Genomic DNA, 19,012 nt, shown 5'->3' with positions numbered 1-19,012 from the left:
ATTATTACATCCCATCCACCACTATGTACCAGATGGTAGTCGTAATTTGGTCTCATATTTCTATGAAAATAGTAAACATTATCTAACATGGCTGTCTAAGCGCCTTCACCGTTGCCTTAAAGTGTCCGCTCACTCTCATTTTAAGACCAACTGTGGCTGCTGCATCTGCTGAACAGGCCAGCAGCCCCCTCCTATCTACCTCTAGAATTGTCATAACCACCCCAGAGTTCTCAGCCTCTGCTGGTTATATTGCCTCTGCCTATCTTAGCCCAACCTATGGCTTGGTCCAGTAGGAAGCCCTAGCCCACCTACCTGAAGGCAAACTTGGTGAACTCAATGGTCTCTTGGATGGCTTCTACTGCGTTATTTCCTTTTCGTAAACAACTAAAAACCTGGCTCTTTAACCACTGGCCATCCGTACCCGCCTTCCTCTGACTAGTCTGCAGCACCGAGACACCCCGGGGTATTTGCGCGCTTTATTGCAGGGATGGCGTTTAGAATAGACCTCTGTTGATTTTAAGGATAAATGGAACGTATCATGGTTCCATAACATCGTTACTGGGTGGAAGACCTACATACTACACCTCGTTGTTGCAATAAGATTGACAACTACAGAATAGTGACACGGCTATCTAGGTAATATCGGTGTTTTGGACACACCAGCGACATATATAAAAAGGAACTGTGTGCAATACGCAAGTCAAGAGCCTTGAGAAAACCCGAACGGGGCGAAACGCGCGTCGGCTGTGGATCATTGTCGATTGAGAAATAAAGATTGAATTACCAACACCATATGGCTATTGGAAGTCGCTTCTGATAAAGAACATTGAGTGATAAGACAGTGCTAAATGGCACAAGGGATAAAAGTGACTTTTTTGGATGTGCACTGGTGTATTATTGGACTTGCGCGCTTTATAAGTTGCATACATAAATTAATAGACAGCTACCCTAGTAGTACCAGGTGGAGGTCGTATTAATGCACCGGATGACGGCACAGAAGATTGTGCCTTTCTGCAACTCACACTCCTTCCATAAAATGTCAAACTTCACAATTAAGAGCAGCACCTAGAACCTCATGCATGACCAAGCCTGCAACTATAGAGCATCCTACCGCCACACACTTTTCCAACAACACATTCAGTCTCAGCCATCATCACAACAAGGTTGAGGTATGCAAGGCCTCACAGGTAGCACTAGAGGGCCAAACAGATCCAAGGAGTATTTGCATGGTGACTGTCTCCACATTAACCTGTGGGTGAATTGTTCGGGAGATCTCACTGAAAGACTCTGAAATGTGTATATTTGACTCCATCTGTTTTTCATGTCTACTTGGAAGTGTTTCTGTTTAAACAACTAATCTTTTATTCCTACACTAAGTGAGGCAATAAAAATGAGCCAAGTATTTTGTTATATTGTGATTTATTTTACTATGTTACAGCAACAACATTTGGATGTCCCAAAAAGGATGCACTTTGTAAAAAACTGTGGTGGAGCACATGTGAGGACGACACCGACTGCCATGGATACGAGCGCTGCTGTGACTCGCACTGCGTTTTACCCTGTGAGGACCCTGTGATAGGTAGGTGCTGTGGTAATTCAGAAGAAGGTCACAGTATGAAGTAAGACTTAATCAGGCTGTTTACAAATTATTAGCTATAATACTGAGCATAAAACAAGGACTACTGGCCTGCTCTACAAGAACCAAACTGAATGAAAATGTAATAAAACACATAAATAATTGTAGACTGTGATAATCATTCCACTTAAAGGACACAATTTAGCAGGCGATGCATCCAGAGTAACTCTAAGTGAACCTTTCCTGTTTTCTTGTGTCTGATAATATATTATAGTAGAAACTGCTTGAGTGTATCCCCAAATGTTATAAACAAGGAGGCATATTTATTATGATTTTACATCGCCCTTGCCCCGTGCAAGGGGCGACACAATAACTAGAATTATATTTTCCTTGTCTTTTTAGTCCTAGTGGTACTGCAGCCATTGATCTTGGCTCTCCTGATCCAGGTTGTCCTTGTTCAGGTCCTCTGTTTCCTGGTTATTTTGTTCCTGGTCCACCTGACCATATTTAGTCCCTATCTTACTTATCCAGGTTTCCTGGTACTACTGGCTAGTGCCCTCCAGCACATGATCTGTGTAGTGCTCTCCAATGGTTGTGATCCTCCTGGCCCTAGTCCTCCTGCTCCTAGCTAGGTCTGCAGCTACCTTTACAACGTGCGTACTCAGTACTTCTTGGTCTTTCTGATCATCATTCCCATGTACTACTGCAACTAGGCCTTTGTACCTTGGGTCTCATGTTTCACCGACTGGGTACTGGGCCTTTTCACCCCCTCATGCTAATTCTGATCCTCAGCCATCCCTTTCCTGCTGCCTTGGTTTATCTGTTCCTAGTCCTCCTTCTCTTGGTTGTTCTGGCCCATGTAGTCCTGGTCTTAGTTCCAGTACAACTTTGTTTGGTCCCAATGCATCGTGTTTTTTGTGCTGGCCCCATTGACCTTGTTTTCACTAGTCCTCTGAGACACCAGGTCCTCCTTCCCCCCTCACCCCATCTTAGTCTTCCCCCCTCACCAGGTCTCCTGGTGTTCCTGATCCAACTTGTTTATTTCAATCTGAGGAATGGGCGACATTAAAAAAAAGTGATCACTTTATTTAAAAGCAATCACAGAAATGCTGGCCGCCATCCGTGTGATTTTATTAATATTCATGAAGTAGGTCAATTTGCGGCCCACTAGGACTCCCTAAATGAAATTCTATGAGTTTCATACATTAGGAATAGTGATTACCTAATTGCGATTCGCAGACAATGTCAGTTAGGTAATCGCTATTCTTACTATTGATACATCCAGCCCCTCCCTCACTGTGTATCCATCCTCCGGTCAAAATGTACATCATCTCTCCTATTTAGGTTGTGGCTGGCTAAACACCAGTGATTATGTACTATTTTGAAAATTGCCTGGTAAATAACTGATTTTATGTCCTATTTGGCAGCGGTCAGATAAATAGCCACTTACTTCTAATAGATGACTTAAATTAATAGAATACTTCTCTAGATTAATCTTTAGTTTCAAAACATGTTATTACAGAAAACGCCCAGCTGATACTCTCTCTCACTAATGAACCCACAGTCACCAACTTCCACAATGGGATGAACGCCGTCGCCACCTGGATGAAGGACAGCTGCCTCAAGCACAACTCAGAGAAGACCAAAGTCCTCATCCTATGCTCCACTCCCTTTGCCTGATATGACTCCTGGTGGCCCACAGATCTTGCCCCCACAACCCACAGACCATGCACGAAACCTCTGCATCATCCTGGACTCCTCGCTCACCATGAACCGCCTGATCCGTGCTGTCTCATCACCTTGATTCCATAGACTATACCTGCTCCAACAGATCTTCAAGTGGATCTCTGCAGAGTCCAGAAAGATGATTACCCACGCACTCCTCAGCAGCAGACTCGACTACGACAACGCCCTCTACGCCAACATCACCCAGAAACTCCTCAAGCAACTTCAGAACATTCAGAACGCACAGCCAGACGTATCCTCAATTTCCCCTGCAGCAGCCACATCACTGGTCACCTGAAAGAACTCCACTGGTTCACAGTCAACTAAAGAATCTCCTTCAAGCTCCTCACACATGCCTACAAAGCCCTACATGACGTGGGACCTGTGTACCCCAACAACCGCCTTGTATTCCACGCACCGACCAGAGACCTTCGCTCTGCCCAACTGGTCCTGACCACTGTCCCCTGTATCTGCAAGACCACTGCTATAGAAAGATCCTTCCCCTACCTCACAGCAAAGACGTTGAACACCCTGCCAAGCACCCTCACTGCCTCTCTCCAGGAAGGACCTCAAGACCTGGCTCTTCGACTGAACCACAGTGCCTTCAATGGATCAGCATTTCCCCCCCCCCCCCAGTGCCTTGAGACCCTTACAGGTGAGTAGTCGCGCTTTACAAGTAACTAAATTGATTGATTGATAGGGGCTGAGGGGCAACGTCCCCTGACCTTTTGCCCCTCATGAAGAGTGTTGATCTGGCTGAACAAAGGTCAGCCTGACAGACACGCTTCGTTTTCAGGTCAGGCAGCCAGGAGTTAAACATGCACTAAATGTACAGGCTCACGGCTGCCTGAGCTGAACCTTGCTGGGCTGAGGATGTCGCAGCTCCTGTGGGCGTGACCTGCTCAGCTCAGTAACGGTTCCTGAGGCCCTCCTTCTTGGTGGCGTGGGGTAGAGTCCCTCATTGACTTGGACCTGGGAGCTTCCAGTTTATGCCCTGAAGTGTCCAGGGCCGAGTGCCAATCCATGATACTTAGTCACAGTTGTGGTGGGGTCAGCAATATCACTGACCCCATCCCACACTATGATGAGTTTAGCCCCCAGATTCATCATTGTCATGTTTTGCGAGTCCTTAATAGCGATTATTAAGGAATCGCTATTAAAGACTCGCAAAACGGGATTCATGTAGGAATTGCAATATTTTTTGTGATTTCTACTGCTTCCTTATTTGCGATTCGCAAATTGCGAATCGCAAATAAGGAATGGCATTCCCATTCATTCCTATGGGCCTTTAGGGGAGTCATTCCTTATTTACGATTCGCAATTTGCGAATCGCAAATAAGGAAGCGATTTCAAGGGTGCCAGGGTGTCCAAAGGACACCCTGTAGCACCCCTGAAATGATAATGTACACTGATGTTGCGCACACACATGTCCAAAGGACATGTGTGTGTGTGTGTGTAACGTACAACTTAGAAAAATGCACTAAAGTGCATTTTTCTAAGTTTTCGCTATTTACCACGTAGTTATACTTCGCGGTTAATAGCGGCCCCAGATTGCGAATTCGCAATTTTCAAATGGTTTATTAATTGCATTTAAGGATTCGCAAATTGAGATTCCTTAAATGCAGTTCTAGATTTGTGATTTTTGCATTTGGGATGATGAATCCCAAATGCAAAAATAGCACTCGCAAAGGGCCAGATTCTCAGAATCTGGCCCTTTGCGAGCCGATTTTACTATGATGAATCTGGCTGTTGGACTGCTGTCTTCCAACTTAGGTCAACCAATGAGGAAAGGCCGCAGTCCAAACCCTCCTGGGACCTCTGAGGCAGACCTGCAGGTAAGTGTGATATTTTTAAAGAATATTGTTTGGTGGATGCGTGCGTGTATGTTTGAATATTTGGTAATGAGTGTTGTGAATGGACGCGTGTATGTACGCGGGTGTGTGAATGCATGGGTGTGAGTTTGTATGTGTGCGTGTTTGTCCCGCTCCTCCCTCCTAAGCTTACCATCCTCCACTGGTCTGTTATCACAACAGCAGCATGAGGGGCTGTTCCAAGAAACTGGAATTTGTTAGTTATTGAAAACATTATATTACTACATGTAAGATCAAAGCGAGAGACCAAATAATATTTGAACTAAATTTGGAAATGTCTTTTCTGGAAAATACAGAAGTTTGAAGTGATGCTGTTGTGCTTTAAATCCAGAGGGACATTCAAAGATTGTGCTCATGTAAAGCACTGCAATACCTTCTCGCCAAGTTTGCGCTATATAAATCTACAAAATAAAAATAAAAATAAGGGTTAGGGAATGATTTTCCAAAAGTAACTTCTGTTTCTCCTACTCTTTGCATCTGAACTGATTTTTGCACAACACACTAAAAATATTAAATGGCAATTTGTAAAATATGTTTCCATGCTGTGGTTGCTTAAGTCTTCATTACTTTCCTCTTGAATCCCTCACCCTATTCTAAAAAAATGTTCTCTGCTTTTTAATCTGCAGAGAAGAAGGGATCGTGCCCACTGCCTCCCACCTACCCGACGTGTGCTGACTTCCACAGCCCACCCACGAATGCGTGCTCCACAGACCAGCAGTGCCCGGGAGAGGAGAAGTGCTGTGAATATGGCTGCCAGCTGCAGTGCAAGGAGCCCTTGCAAGGTACTGGGCAGTGCCAGCTATGGAACCCACGCGAGCACGCGCTGTCGCCGGGGTGATCCTGAGCCGAGCCTTTGGGCCGGCTTTGGAACTGGTGGCGCCCTGTTCTACGATGTTTGTTGGCGGCCCCCGCTCAATGACCCCCTCGCCACGGATTCCCTCGCTACCACCATTTGACAATGCCCCCCAAGTCTCCATAACCACTGTCTCTTATATTCATTTATACCAGTTTACGGTGTCCTAAAGCTTTACATCACAAACATTGCAGAAATGATTATACAAGTATAAATCAGTGTATAGGAAATGGTATATAAGACAGAGGCTCATGTCATCCATACTGGTTTTAAGTAAAGTTTAAGAGCCCTTGTCTGGAAAAGCGCAAATTCAGAATGTAACATGTAACACAGTTGTTAGAGGTATTCTTTAATAATAAGAATGCATTTTTATTCAAATTAATACTTTTTGCAATATTAGGATAAGACTGTGCAAAAATACATGTAGCTATAATATATTCCTTGCAGTTTGCATGCAGCTCATTGAAGACAGTTAATAGCTCACAACTCTATAATAGGATTTTAACTTTCAAACTGCTAGTAACAAAATGAGATGTCTGACAAAAGTGATAACCCATTGACCTAATTATAGTGTATGCACTTTGTGATCTGAATGGGGCAGGTTCTTTGCAGCAGGCATATTAACCCTCTGCCCTATGATGAGTCAAAACTTCCTCTACCAGACAAAGCTCTGGTGTCTCTCCAGCAAGAACATTAATCACCGGAGTTATCATGACATTTTTATTGATGCTTGAAAATTGCTGGGACAAGGAACGTGGCATCTGCTGCTTGGCGGCCCACCCCATGTCAGCGCCCGGTGCGGCGGCACCCATCGCACCGCCCTAGAGTCGGCCCTGCAGAGCCCCTAGGCTGCGAGGACGGGAGTCCCAAAGAGGAAAGTTCAGGTTATCACATCCGGAAATATCCCGTACTTGGGCATTTGACATTAACGGGGGAGGCCCTGAAATGAGGCATAACATGCAGACTTTATCCGCATGTCCCTGTATTTACCTGTCCTTTTCTGTTGTTACATTTTTATAAATTATGGACTGTCAGAGGTTGTATGGAGTCTTGGTCACTGTCCCTACAGTGCAGGAAGGCTTCCTTTCCTGCACATAAACAATCTTCCCCTCAACACAGACGCCCTTGCACTATGGTGCAACGGTGCCTGCAGTGGCGCCAAGCTGCTGTGTTTAGTGTCAGAGCAGGGGGAAACACAGGACTGACCCATATTGTTGTAAATAAGGGGCAATCTTGTCTTTCCGAAGAGTGCAGCGTTAAGCCAGGAAGGCTGACGCCGCTCTCCGTCGCTCCGTTGTTAATATGCCTCAATGGTTGATGAGTTGACACTCAACTTTTGAATGAAGTGCATCATTTATCGTAGATTGTTTGATATGTATTTTCTCCATCTTGCCTTATCTTCGAAGTTGGGGGGAACTGCTTTATAAGACTTAGGGGCATATGTACAAGCCCCTATTGTCATCACAACGTCACTTTTAGTGACGTTGTGGTGGTGATAAGCGCCTCCCCTTTTTTACAAGGCAGCGTAAAGCCACTTAACGCGGCTTAACGCTGCCTTGTAAATAACGCCCCGTTTCATGCTATGCTTAGCATTAAAGGGGTGGGCAGTGGGTGGTATGTTCCACCGCAACACCCATTGATTCTGACACTGCCCCATATTTACAAGGGAGGTGTAAATAGGAGGCAGTGCCGAAAAAGACCAGGGAAAACCTGGTCTTAGCTTGGCGAAATGAGGAGACATGCTTTATTTCTCCTCGTTTTTGCTTTGTCCGTGTGTGCTACCTTATGCAACACACATGGTAAAACGCAATAAGGCTTGGATTGTTTATGTACAGGAAGGTCCTTTTGTGACTTCCATGTGTGCTGCATTAAGCAGCACACATAGAAGTGAAAAAATGGAATTTAAAGATTGTTTCTGTACAGGTAGGGTGACCTTCCTTACAGAAGCTATCTGTACCCTGCACGCAGACACCCTTGCACTATGGTGCAAGGGTGCCTGCGCTGGAGCTAGGCTGATAAGTGTAATATCAGCGCAGGGGGAAACGCAAGGCTGCACCATATCCTTGTAAATATGGTGCAGCCTTGAGTTTCTGAAGTGGCGGAGTGAGGCGTTAAGCCATGACGGCTAACGCCTCACTCCGCCACTTCCTTGTACATATGCTTCTTAATTTTTGCACCTGAGTCCTGTTACCAAGGAGAGCTGAGACATCTTTTTACACATCTGCCTGATCACCTGCTATATTAACACAGGTAACCAAGGCTTTCATGCCCAAGGAATGAGTTGAGGTGAAGACAGCTTCGGCAGACAGAACACAATATCTTCGTCCTTCATTTGGCTGAAGGACACCTGAGTTGTTTGCTCTATTCCAGTTTGGGAGCTTACAAATACAACCATGGTTGGTTGGTAACATCTCATGTTCTGGTTTGTAAGTCTCTACCAGGAGTTCAAGAGTAGGAGTGTAGAATCTAACACGCTCCCCAGTACTGATGGTGTGGATTATCCCAAAAGGGCTAACGTGCTTCATTGGCCAATGGGGGAAGGGTTCTCCCGCTGCATGCATTCTGATATCCGTAGTGCAAATGCTGCCCTACAAATAATTGTTAAAGTGTTAAAAGTAGGGAAATATTGGGAGCTGTAGCACTTCAACATAGTACCACTAGTATAGCCAAAAAGAAGAGAATAATTGGGTCTTGAATAGGAAACAGCAAACCGCAGAACAAAGGGGAATGGGTGAAATAACTCTTGCATAGCGTAAGACAAGATTTGAAGAGAATGATACAGGTTTACCTTAGATTTCAAATTAAAATTGGCTAATAGTTGCAATTTTAATAAGAAAAAAAGGTGGAATCACATGTTCCTATATCTACATATCTATTTTCCAATCCTTTATTATTAACTGAAAAAAGCAGCAATAGCAGAATCTAATTCCATTCTGATGAATTCCGTTTCAGATAAACGTGGATTCTGTCCAGCCTTCAACGGGTCCAGCTGTCTGTTTTCTCCTCCTGCTCCTGCAGAATGCAGCAGTGACAAACAGTGCCCAGGGACACAGCGGTGCTGTTGCCATGGAAATTGCAGTATGGCGTGCACAGAGACAGGTGAGGATACTTCGCACTTCAATGTGAGACTGGTTCAGGGTAAAAGTTACAGTGTTATGACAATTTTTAGAAATTGGGCAGATTTACAAGAAACTGACGCACTGTATAGATTCGTCAGTTTCCATGCACCTGAGTGAAAAACCCTTACGCCACCATAGATGCCCCGTATTTACAATACAGCACACTACGATGTAAGGATTGACAGATGCGTCCGAAATTCGGACGCATCTGTTGGTGGAAAAGTCATGCATTGTTGGAGTTGTGTCTCAAGCAAAGCGTGTTGTGGCCTATTTCCAATACACTGCCTCACTCCTTACGCCTGCTTCAAGCAGGCGTAAGGTTTTGACACAGTGGCGTCCTAAAAGTCACACCGTGAAATCTTGTAGATTTCACTGCATCACTTATACAAGGCTTTCCTGCGTGGGGGTGCCTACTCTGCATACATTATACCTGACACAGGTTTAATGTCACTCAGAGCTTTACAACATGATGCATCTCCCTACATGCGTCATGTAGTAAATTTGCCGTATTTTGTAGGTCGCCATTGCATCACAAAAGTGACGCAACAGCAGAGTAAAAGTGACGTAAGGGGCTTGAATCTGCCCCTGGTCTTCTGGTTGGCAGTGTATCCACCCTGTCCGAGCAGGAACCACAGTTCTAGTCAGGGTAAGTTGGATACACAGTAAAAATCAACTTGTGTTCATCCAGTGGAAACTTAGCACAGAGTGCACAGTCTTAACTTAGGAGGCAATGTGTAAAGTATTTGTGCACACAGTAACACAGTGAAAACACCACAAAAAGGTTCAACATAAAAACACCACAAAAAGACTCAACATCAGGTTAGAAAAATAGAAAATACTTTTATTACTAAAAGAAGAAAAAAAACTAAAATCCAATGAGTAGAAGTCAAGATATGAATTTTTAAAGGTTATATGCAAAAATAACGCTTAGAAGCAAATAGTGCTCAAATAGTTAATTCGTCACCTCGCACTGCGTCAAAGTCGAGAGTTCATGCTGCCTGGGATAGAGTGCAGATAGGACCCACGCAGGGCCCACTGAGCAAAATTACTTCAATCCTTTTCGAAGCACGAGATGCGTTAATGGTCCCTACGCAGTTGGGGTGTTGCGCCGGATTTCTTCACGCAACTGCAGCAAAGCATCAGTTCCATTGAGAGAAGCGCACATTCTGAGTGCAACGGTTCCAAATTTGATGTGCAAGGTTAATTCATGCTAGAGGAGAGATGCGTTGATCAGGGGAGGCTGGTGATATTTAAAAGTGGTGAGGCATACCATTGGGCATGACTTTTATATAGCGAGTGACAGAAACAAGTTTAATGGACAAACCTCGGATCCAGGGTGGGTCCCTCTCCCCAAAAAAATAAAAAATGAAAAAAATATTGGCAAATGGTGCATTTTACAGCAAATGAATGTATTGATAAAGCAATGCACTATAAAGCAGTGGGAACGCATAGTCTTTAAATTTTAAACACATTAAAAACTGCCCCATATCTTACTGCATTAATATGTTTAACAGTTTCTGCAATGTGTGACTTGTACAGCGTAGCAAACTGAACCTTTTAAAATGTATGTTTACTCAGTGTCATGCACTGCATGCAGCATTAACTTTGGAAAAATGCTCTAACCAGGCATCAGGAACACCCACAGCTGCTGGCTGCAAACAGTTAAATAGAAATATGTGCAGACAGGTCTTTAAGAGGGATGAAAAAAGTTAAAAAAACATATCGTATACATTTTTGTGATTCCCATAATGTACCACCTGACCAGTATTTTGATTTTCCTCTGAGATGTAATTGTTTCCAGATAAATGACACAACAACTGACATACACCTAAATCTGTCAGTATGATTGGCCTTGTCAAACATTTATTATAAATAATAAACATTGGAACTGTTTCAATTCTGAAGTTGCAAGTGTAAATTAAATAGCATTAAGGCCTGTGGAAGTAGTTTTGGCCTTTGATTATGGGGCTTTATGTTAGATATGTATCCTCTTTTCCTTGTCCATCTGCACATCTTTAACCACCTCTCTTTCCTCTTCGGCACCCTCTTCCCATTCTTCCCTGAATGAACTTCTTCGCATTTCTCTCAATTCACTGCCCCCAAACATACACTACATTCCTTCAAAGGTAAATACTTTATTTTCTTTCACTTTTGCCTTGAAAATATTTTGACATCTGTGCACCCCTTCACAATCTTTTCCACAGAATTTTAATTACAAATGGAATACATATTCATTGCTCTGTATGCTCTGCAGAGAGGCCAACCCACTGACATGCACTTTCTTTGGCTTCAGCCTTAGTGCCGGTGTTCACAATCAAAGGCCCTCATAAACACTGGGCAAGGCCCAAAGGATGCACTGAAAAAAATACAGATACACAATAACATTATTAAATAGCTATCGCTTGGGGAATGCAAGATTAAGTAAACAATGTGAAATAAGACAGGAACTAAATCGCTGAATGCATTGCTTTAACGTTTTTATCATTCATTATTAGTAAATCAATTCATGTTTTTGGCATCAGGGTTGACTTAGGGGCATGAAGATAGGCCCAATTTGAATCTCATACTCTGGCACACTGACTGCTTTAATGGCAGACAAGCAAGCATGTTGAGAACCTGGCACAGCATTTGGGGCTTTTCCACTGACAAGAGGATAATGTGCAGGTACAATCATAGAGGGGCACAGATGATGTGACCAGGGCTGTGACCTGAGCACACTGTCATGAGGGCACAGGCAATAGGGGCACAGGATCAATAGGGCAAATATGATGTGTTTTGGGATAATTACATGAGGACACTGGACAGGAGGACACAGTAATGTGGAAAAGTCCTAAAGGTGTGGAAATGGTCGTCCACAGTACACAAGTATACATGAGCTCAGAGCACCTTATGCATGGTGTAGCGTTCTACCCTGTTATGCCACATTTTGTTCCCAAGCCTTGCAGCCATTCCTGCAAGGAAGGGGTTGGGTGTGTTTGTCAGCTCTTGCCAGGGATTGCCTTGTCTGCTCAACTGTGGGGACACTGGAATCTGTTCTGTAAATAAGAGGCCATGGTTTCTTTTAGATGGAATTCCGAGCTGTGCGGAAACGTAGGGGTGAGGTTGAGGCCAGCACTACTGTTGGCGTAGTACAACCATAATGGTGACAGGCATGACACTAAGCTCATGCCTTGCGTCTTCCAAGTTTTCAGCTTGAGCATGGTACAAATGTTAGTGACCTGGTAGCAGATCTGGACTAAAAAATGTCCCAAAATACACAACCAGTGTAATAAACAATCCTTATTGTTTAATAGATTTATTATGCTCGACAATTCTAAAGTCATTTTAAGATTGCACTAAGCCATTTCACCACACTAGCCTGCTCCCTTCAAAAGTGGGTGGAGAGTTAGAAAGCCACAAGCATCAAAATATTGCTCAATGGCGGTCCTCATTCCCACTATTATTTCTTGTACTTCTTCCTCCACGATTGAGATATAGTGGTTCAGGATCACTCTCTGGCTTTTACTCCCAAATCGCCTCCACTGGATCTTAGTAGGGCCAACATAGTACAAACATATTTGAAATGCTGGTCATGAACAAATAACGAAAGCCATGAGGACCTCTTATCTAACTTGTTGGAAACCATCATACATCAGAGAACTGTCCACTGTAAACACATAGTTTTCACTTTGCTGTTAACTCTGATATTTGGATCAACTTCACAATGGAAAAGGAACCCTGGCTGGCCTGCTCATCTTTTGGACCCATTTCACATGGAAATAAATGCTACAGCTCCAATTCTAATGGGGCCAGAGACATGCAGCCAGGGCCTGGGGTGTCACAGTGGGGAGGATAGCATGGTGAGGGGTCTAAGCACAATATATATAACACCAGAGATTAGTAGTCTAACACTTACCATTACTGAGAACTAGGTACCAAATCAGACTTGCTTGCATCCACTCCCACGTATGCCTAAAGGGTGGATCTTTTGAATGTGAATGACAGATGTCTGAAATCGCGCAGGGATGAAGTCTCTGATGCCCAAAACCGTGACACTGATCACGTCACAGGCCTACAGGTTGCAAACCACCACAGACCACAATGGCAATGAAGAGCTTTACAACCGAAAGCCCTGTGACCTGCGTCACATTGTAGAAGGTTGATTTACTTCCTGGCTTCTGTCTCCTGCTTCAGAACGAGGCAGAGCAGGCAGACTGAAACATACAGCCCCAACTTAAATACATTGATTTGTTTAGCGATATTTTGATCTATTTCATATATTTGTATGTAATCGTGTAGCAATTTAAGAGGGGCCCAGTGCCTGTGCATTTGCTGCCCCTCAGCAACTCCAATGAAGTATTGCTTTCACAAAATGCTGTCATCATTCTATTCTTGAGTTATGTGTGATTCTGTAATACTATAAATAGAGGGTCCCACCAAGTTAGTTAATCAGGGCCAGATTTACTAATGTTTCACCCAACACGATTCAGCAAGGCAACTCTCTGGCGGTAATCACCCTGATCCAGTGCTTGGTTTTGGCTTAGATGAGGGTCTGTTAGAGAATATAGCATGGATAGTGACTAGGAGGATTTCTTTAAGGTTTCCTATGCAGCCTGAGTGGGAACATGAACTAAATGCAGCAAAAATGGAAAGAGCAAAATATGAGGAGAAATGAAACATTTCTCATCGTATCGCCTGTTTAAGGTCAAGTATTTCCTGGTCTTATCTTTGGTGCTGCTCCATATCTTGGAAATATGGGACAACGTCAAGGGTGTTGTGGTGGAACGCCCAATGCACAACTCATTAGCTGTCCCTTTCACTCTGGGTATAGCGTGAAAGAGTGCCTTTTTTACAAAGCGGTGTTAAACCACGGTAAGTGGCTTAAGGCCGCCTTGTAAATCAGTCGAGGCCCTTATTGCCACAGGAATATCAAAAAAGAGACGTTCCTGTGCTGATAGGGGCTAGTAAATATGCCCCTGTTTTCTTTGTTTTTTAGGGACTGGAACTGTGACTTGTTTTACATCAATAAATCAATTCCATTCAGAAGTGATTGGCCTCAAACCATGTCTTTTGTTCTGAATAGTGACTCCAGTGAGGATGATGTAGCTCAATAGAATAACAATTTTAACCACATTTAGAATTCATTTGTCTGGGATGCTCGAGAGTCAAACCTCGTGAAATAGTTAAGTTCTGGCTCCTACTGGAGCAGATATACAGTAGTCAGGTTTTCATAGTCTGTTGCTTTTTATTTTACACCTAACTTTGTTGCCGGGTTTTTCCAGACATCGCAGACCCCCAGCTCTGGTCTCAGCCACAAAAGGGATGTTGATTCTCCCGATCCATTGAGGCAGTCTGAGGGAATGAATAACCGTGGTAGGTTTGCTTTTTCTGAATCCAATGAAGAGGAAGATGCATTACCTGCTAAAGTAGAATTAACTTTCGGCATTTATGGAAATTGACCTTCAAAGTCAAAAATCGCATGCCTTTTGTTTGGAAATCCCAGAAAAACAGATTGATCCCAGTCTTCCCATCCTTCAACGCCAGCAACCTTATTATTTTGAAGTAAGTTAAAGTGTCAGGTCATGGAGTATCATATTGAGCATAAAAATCATCATCCAGTTCCGATCCCGGTTTAGCCGCCATGGTGGAGATCACCCCATGGTAAAAAAATGCCTCTGCATTCAACTTAATTTTGAATAAAATATTTTATAGGGTTGCCAATAAGTTTTGCGTAATTTAACAAATCTCTACTTTTTTGCCGAGTTAGTAAATGGACAGGTACAGGGAGATCTGTTAAGGGGGGGTTGAAAAATACAGAATGACACCATATTTGGCAGAAAGCTAGATCTTGGTCCAGAAAGAATGCTTTTTGTGATTGGTTAAAATCCGTTCAGTAGTGTTTGAGAAATTAAAGTTCATATAGTATAGATATCTGGATAGTTGGTGAGCAGATATGCTCAAAGTATCCAATTTGAAGCAGATTAGTGAATCCTGATTCGTTGTTGACAACTTGAACATTGTGTTTTGGCAGCTTATACGAGGCTTATGGATTTGGTCCCTTTGTCCTGAAAAAGAATTGAAAACATAATCATGAGGGCAGAGTGAGCACAATCAGGCCCCTTAGGGGCGTCCCGAGGGAAACATGATTCTGGGACATGGACCCCATTTGAATATACTGTAGTGAATAGCAACCTTTGAGGATTACAGAAAGGAGCTCAAACTGCACTGACACATTCGCCCCCTCAAGAAAGCCGCAGGACAACATATCAAGAAAGCAAGCTGATTCACCCCTGCACTCCAAGAATCCAAAACGCTCCTGCTGTTGACTAAAAAAGACATGAAGGAACAACAAAACCACAGAAACATGCACCGTCTACAGAGCAGCCACCACAGCACACCACCAACTCACCAAATCCACAAAGAAGAAATCCCATCAGCAATGAATTTGCCAACCATGCAGCAAAGCAAACTACGCCACACCTTCCCAAGTCCTCCGCCACAGACTATGCAACTTGTTTTCACCTCAAGGTTAAGATGATCAATGACAACTTCGATAACCAAGACCTCCGCACCACTCCAGCTCCCCCTCCTAGCGACGCTACCCAACAGAGCTTCTCACTTGGACAACACTCACAACAAAAGACACCTTGGAGACCATGAAGAGCATCCACTCTGGAGCAACCTCAGACCCCTGCCCACCCCACGTCTTTCACAATACGCTTGACAATCAACTGCTCCCTTGAAACCGTCACATTTCCCAACGACTGGAAACATGCCAGAGTCAACAAAACCCTCCACAGACCCGACAGACCTCAAAAACCTCAAGCCCATCTCCCTGCTTCCATTCACAGTAAACTTCATGAAAGCTAACAACATCCTGGACATCTCCCTATCCGGATTCCGCAGCAGCCACAACACCGAGACAACCCTACTCGTTGCCACATATGACATCTGCTCCCTCCTCGACCGGGGTCACACATGAAATGCTAGCATCACACTGGACTCATTGCTCACAATAATTCTCAAGATCAACCCTGTATCCTTGGCCTGCTTCAACACCCTCTGCTCTCATCAGTAGCAGACTGGACTACAGCAGGTCTCTTTATGCCAGAATCAGCAAAAAACTACATCTCAAACTCCAGACCATCCAGAACGCCGCAGCCAGACTGATCCTAGACATCCCCCATCACAGCCACATTACCCAATACCTCTGTGATCTCCACTGGCTACCTGTGGAAAGAAGAATAACCTTCAAACTCCTCACTCACGCATACAAGGCCATCCACAACACCAGACAAACATACCTAAACAACCACCTCTACTTCTTCGCACCCACAAGACACCTTCAATCATTTGACCTCTCTCTAGCCACCGTTCTACCCATCTACAAAACAGGAGGAGAGTCCTTCTACCTCGCAGCAAGGCCTGAAATGACCTCCACCTTTGGCACGCCCCCACATTGCTCAAGTTCAGGAAGGACCTCAAGACTTGGCTCTTTGGATGACCCAAGCAATCAAACGAGAAGCCCCCTCCCCCACAGCACCTAGAGATCCTTGCCGGTCAGTTGTTGCACTTTACCAACCCTGATTGATTAATTGACTGCATGCCATTCGACTCTACACTATTACACTGCATGCACCTTCACTGCGCAACACTCCACTCTATGCTATTCCACTCTATGCCACACCACTGTATGCCTTTTCAGACTATGCCACTCAAATCTACAGTATTCCACTGTACGCCCCTCTACAAAACACCACTACACTCCACACCACTCTACTTTAATTCACTCCACTCTATGTCATTGCACACTATGTCACTCTACTCTATGGCACTACACTCGATGCCCCTCCATTCTGTGCCACTGCACTCCACGCTAGTCCACTCTACACTACCCTACTCTGCACTATTCTACTGTAAGCAACTACTCTTTCCACAATGCTCTACACTGTTCAACAATATGCAACTCCACTCTAAACTCCTTCACTGTATGCCACTCCACTGTATGCTATTCCACTCTACACCACTATACTCTTTGACCCTCCACTGTATGACACTCCACTGTATACTATTCCACTCTATACCACTGCACTCTATGTCACTCAATTCTATGCTGTTGTGCTTTATGCTACTACACAGTACCTCCCTCCATTTAACGCCACTCTACTCCACTACAATGCACTCTATGCTACTCCACTGTATGCTCTTAAACTTTACCACACTACACTCTACACTACTCCACTCTACTGCATGCTTTTCTATCTTATGCCAGTCCAGTCTACTTCACTCTACGTTATTCCACTCTAAGCCAACCAACTATACACTACTCCACTTTATGCCACTCGGCTGTACCCAACTCCACCCTACGCTGTTCCACTGTATGCAACCACACTTTCCACCACTTAACTCTATTCAACACATGCCATTCCACCGTACTGGACTTCACTGTATGCCACTCCACAATGCATGATTCCACTGTATGCTACTCCACTATACCACACTGAATTCTACACTACTCTACTGTACACTATTTCAATCTATGACACTCTACTGTACGCCACTTCACTGTACGCCACTCCACTCAACACTACTCCACTGTATGCTATTTGAGCGTATGCTACTGTATGTGGGAGCGCAGGTCGGATAAACAGGCGTGGAGGCTGAAGATAGTTACGAATAGGTTGTTTATTGATAATGGGTTTAAGTTCAGCGGAAACAAAGGTCCGTGAGTCACTGTATGCTTCTTCTGGCGCTTCTTCCTGTTGAAGTAGGGCTGTTAGGGCTGTCGTTCCAAGCTCCTCTTCATCGGAGTCTGCAGGATTTCCCCGGAGGCTCATAAAAGAGGTAAAAAGAAAGGGGCCGTCAGAACACTGATTCTACGTGCCCTAAGGGGTATACACCATCACCACACCAATCAGTGCTCATTTCTGGGTCGTCTTGGGTTCAGTGATTCAATAAACAAAAGGGTATAGTAGCACAAAACTGTGAAAGTAGAAAACAAAAAGGGCATCGATCAACACACCCTATTTGGATGCGTAACCGAGTATTCTGACCCAGTCAGAATTTCATACGGTAGGTTAGGACACAGGAATCACTAACTGAGAGCAGGTAATAGATACGAGTACGTTAGGACTAAATGCGGCCAAGGGCAGGTGATAGGTACCAGTATGTCAGGATTAAATGCGGCAAAAACTGCACAGCATGCTCTACAAGTTACACTTTATCTGTCCCGTGCCCTCCGGTTACCACCTCCCCGTATTCCACCCTCCGACTCCTGTAACACCCCACTCACCGGCCCTGCCGTAACTCTTCAGAGTCACGGCCGCTCTCCAGCATCCTCCGGGGGACTCCACCAGTCCTCGCACCACGACTCGTCCGGTTCCTCTTCTGCGCCGTCCTCTTTCTGGGGCTCCGTCACGCTGGTCTGTTGCCGCTGAGTGTTCTCCGCTTCTTCTTCTGGCGTCCTCTCGTCCGATTCCACACTCCAGACCTGCCCGCCTTCCTCCTCGCGCTCTCCGCCTTTCATTGGAGGATTGAATCTACTTCCTGGGTTAGTTCCAACCCCTTCCGTGTCTGGGCTTTCAGCTCTTTGCGGAGACACGGAAAGACGGCATGGAGTTTCAGAACCAGGATTGGAACTCCTGATGCCGGCCCGACAGACTCAATCCTTCGGTGGACAACGGAATGGTTTGTCCAAGGGGCTACCTCGGTGAGTTCCTCCTCACACTGTAGTTTAAGGTATTCCACTGTATGCCACTCCACTCTACACCACTCCCCTCTACTCCATTCCACTGTATGCCACTCCACACTACCCCACTCCTCTCTATGCCAATCAACTCTGTGCAACTTCACTGTAGCCACTCCCGTGTATGTCACTCTCCTTAATGTT

The 19,012-nt window shown here is 44.6% G+C and overlaps 1 protein-coding gene across 4 annotated transcripts in view; it reads left to right on the top strand.

Moving 5' to 3' along the window:
* LOC144764006 (uncharacterized) overlaps positions 1-19,012 on the top strand; it is a 149,331-nt gene that overhangs the window by 66,155 nt on the left and 64,164 nt on the right. For all 4 annotated transcript variants that reach the window (XM_078650133.1, XM_078650132.1, XM_078650131.1 and 1 more), the window contains 3 exons: positions 1,439-1,579; positions 5,799-5,954; positions 8,978-9,124. In XM_078650133.1, the coding sequence (XP_078506259.1) occupies positions 1,439-1,579; positions 5,799-5,954; positions 8,978-9,124 (444 nt within the window). The remainder of the gene's footprint in view (positions 1-1,438; positions 1,580-5,798; positions 5,955-8,977; positions 9,125-19,012) is intronic.

Source organism: Lissotriton helveticus, chromosome 6 (genome assembly GCF_964261635.1).
Source record: "Lissotriton helveticus chromosome 6, aLisHel1.1, whole genome shotgun sequence".
Classification (NCBI taxonomy): Eukaryota; Metazoa; Chordata; class Amphibia; order Caudata; family Salamandridae; genus Lissotriton; species Lissotriton helveticus.
The sequence above is the reverse complement of the archived record's forward strand: the minus strand, read 5'-3'. Positions and strand labels throughout refer to the sequence as shown.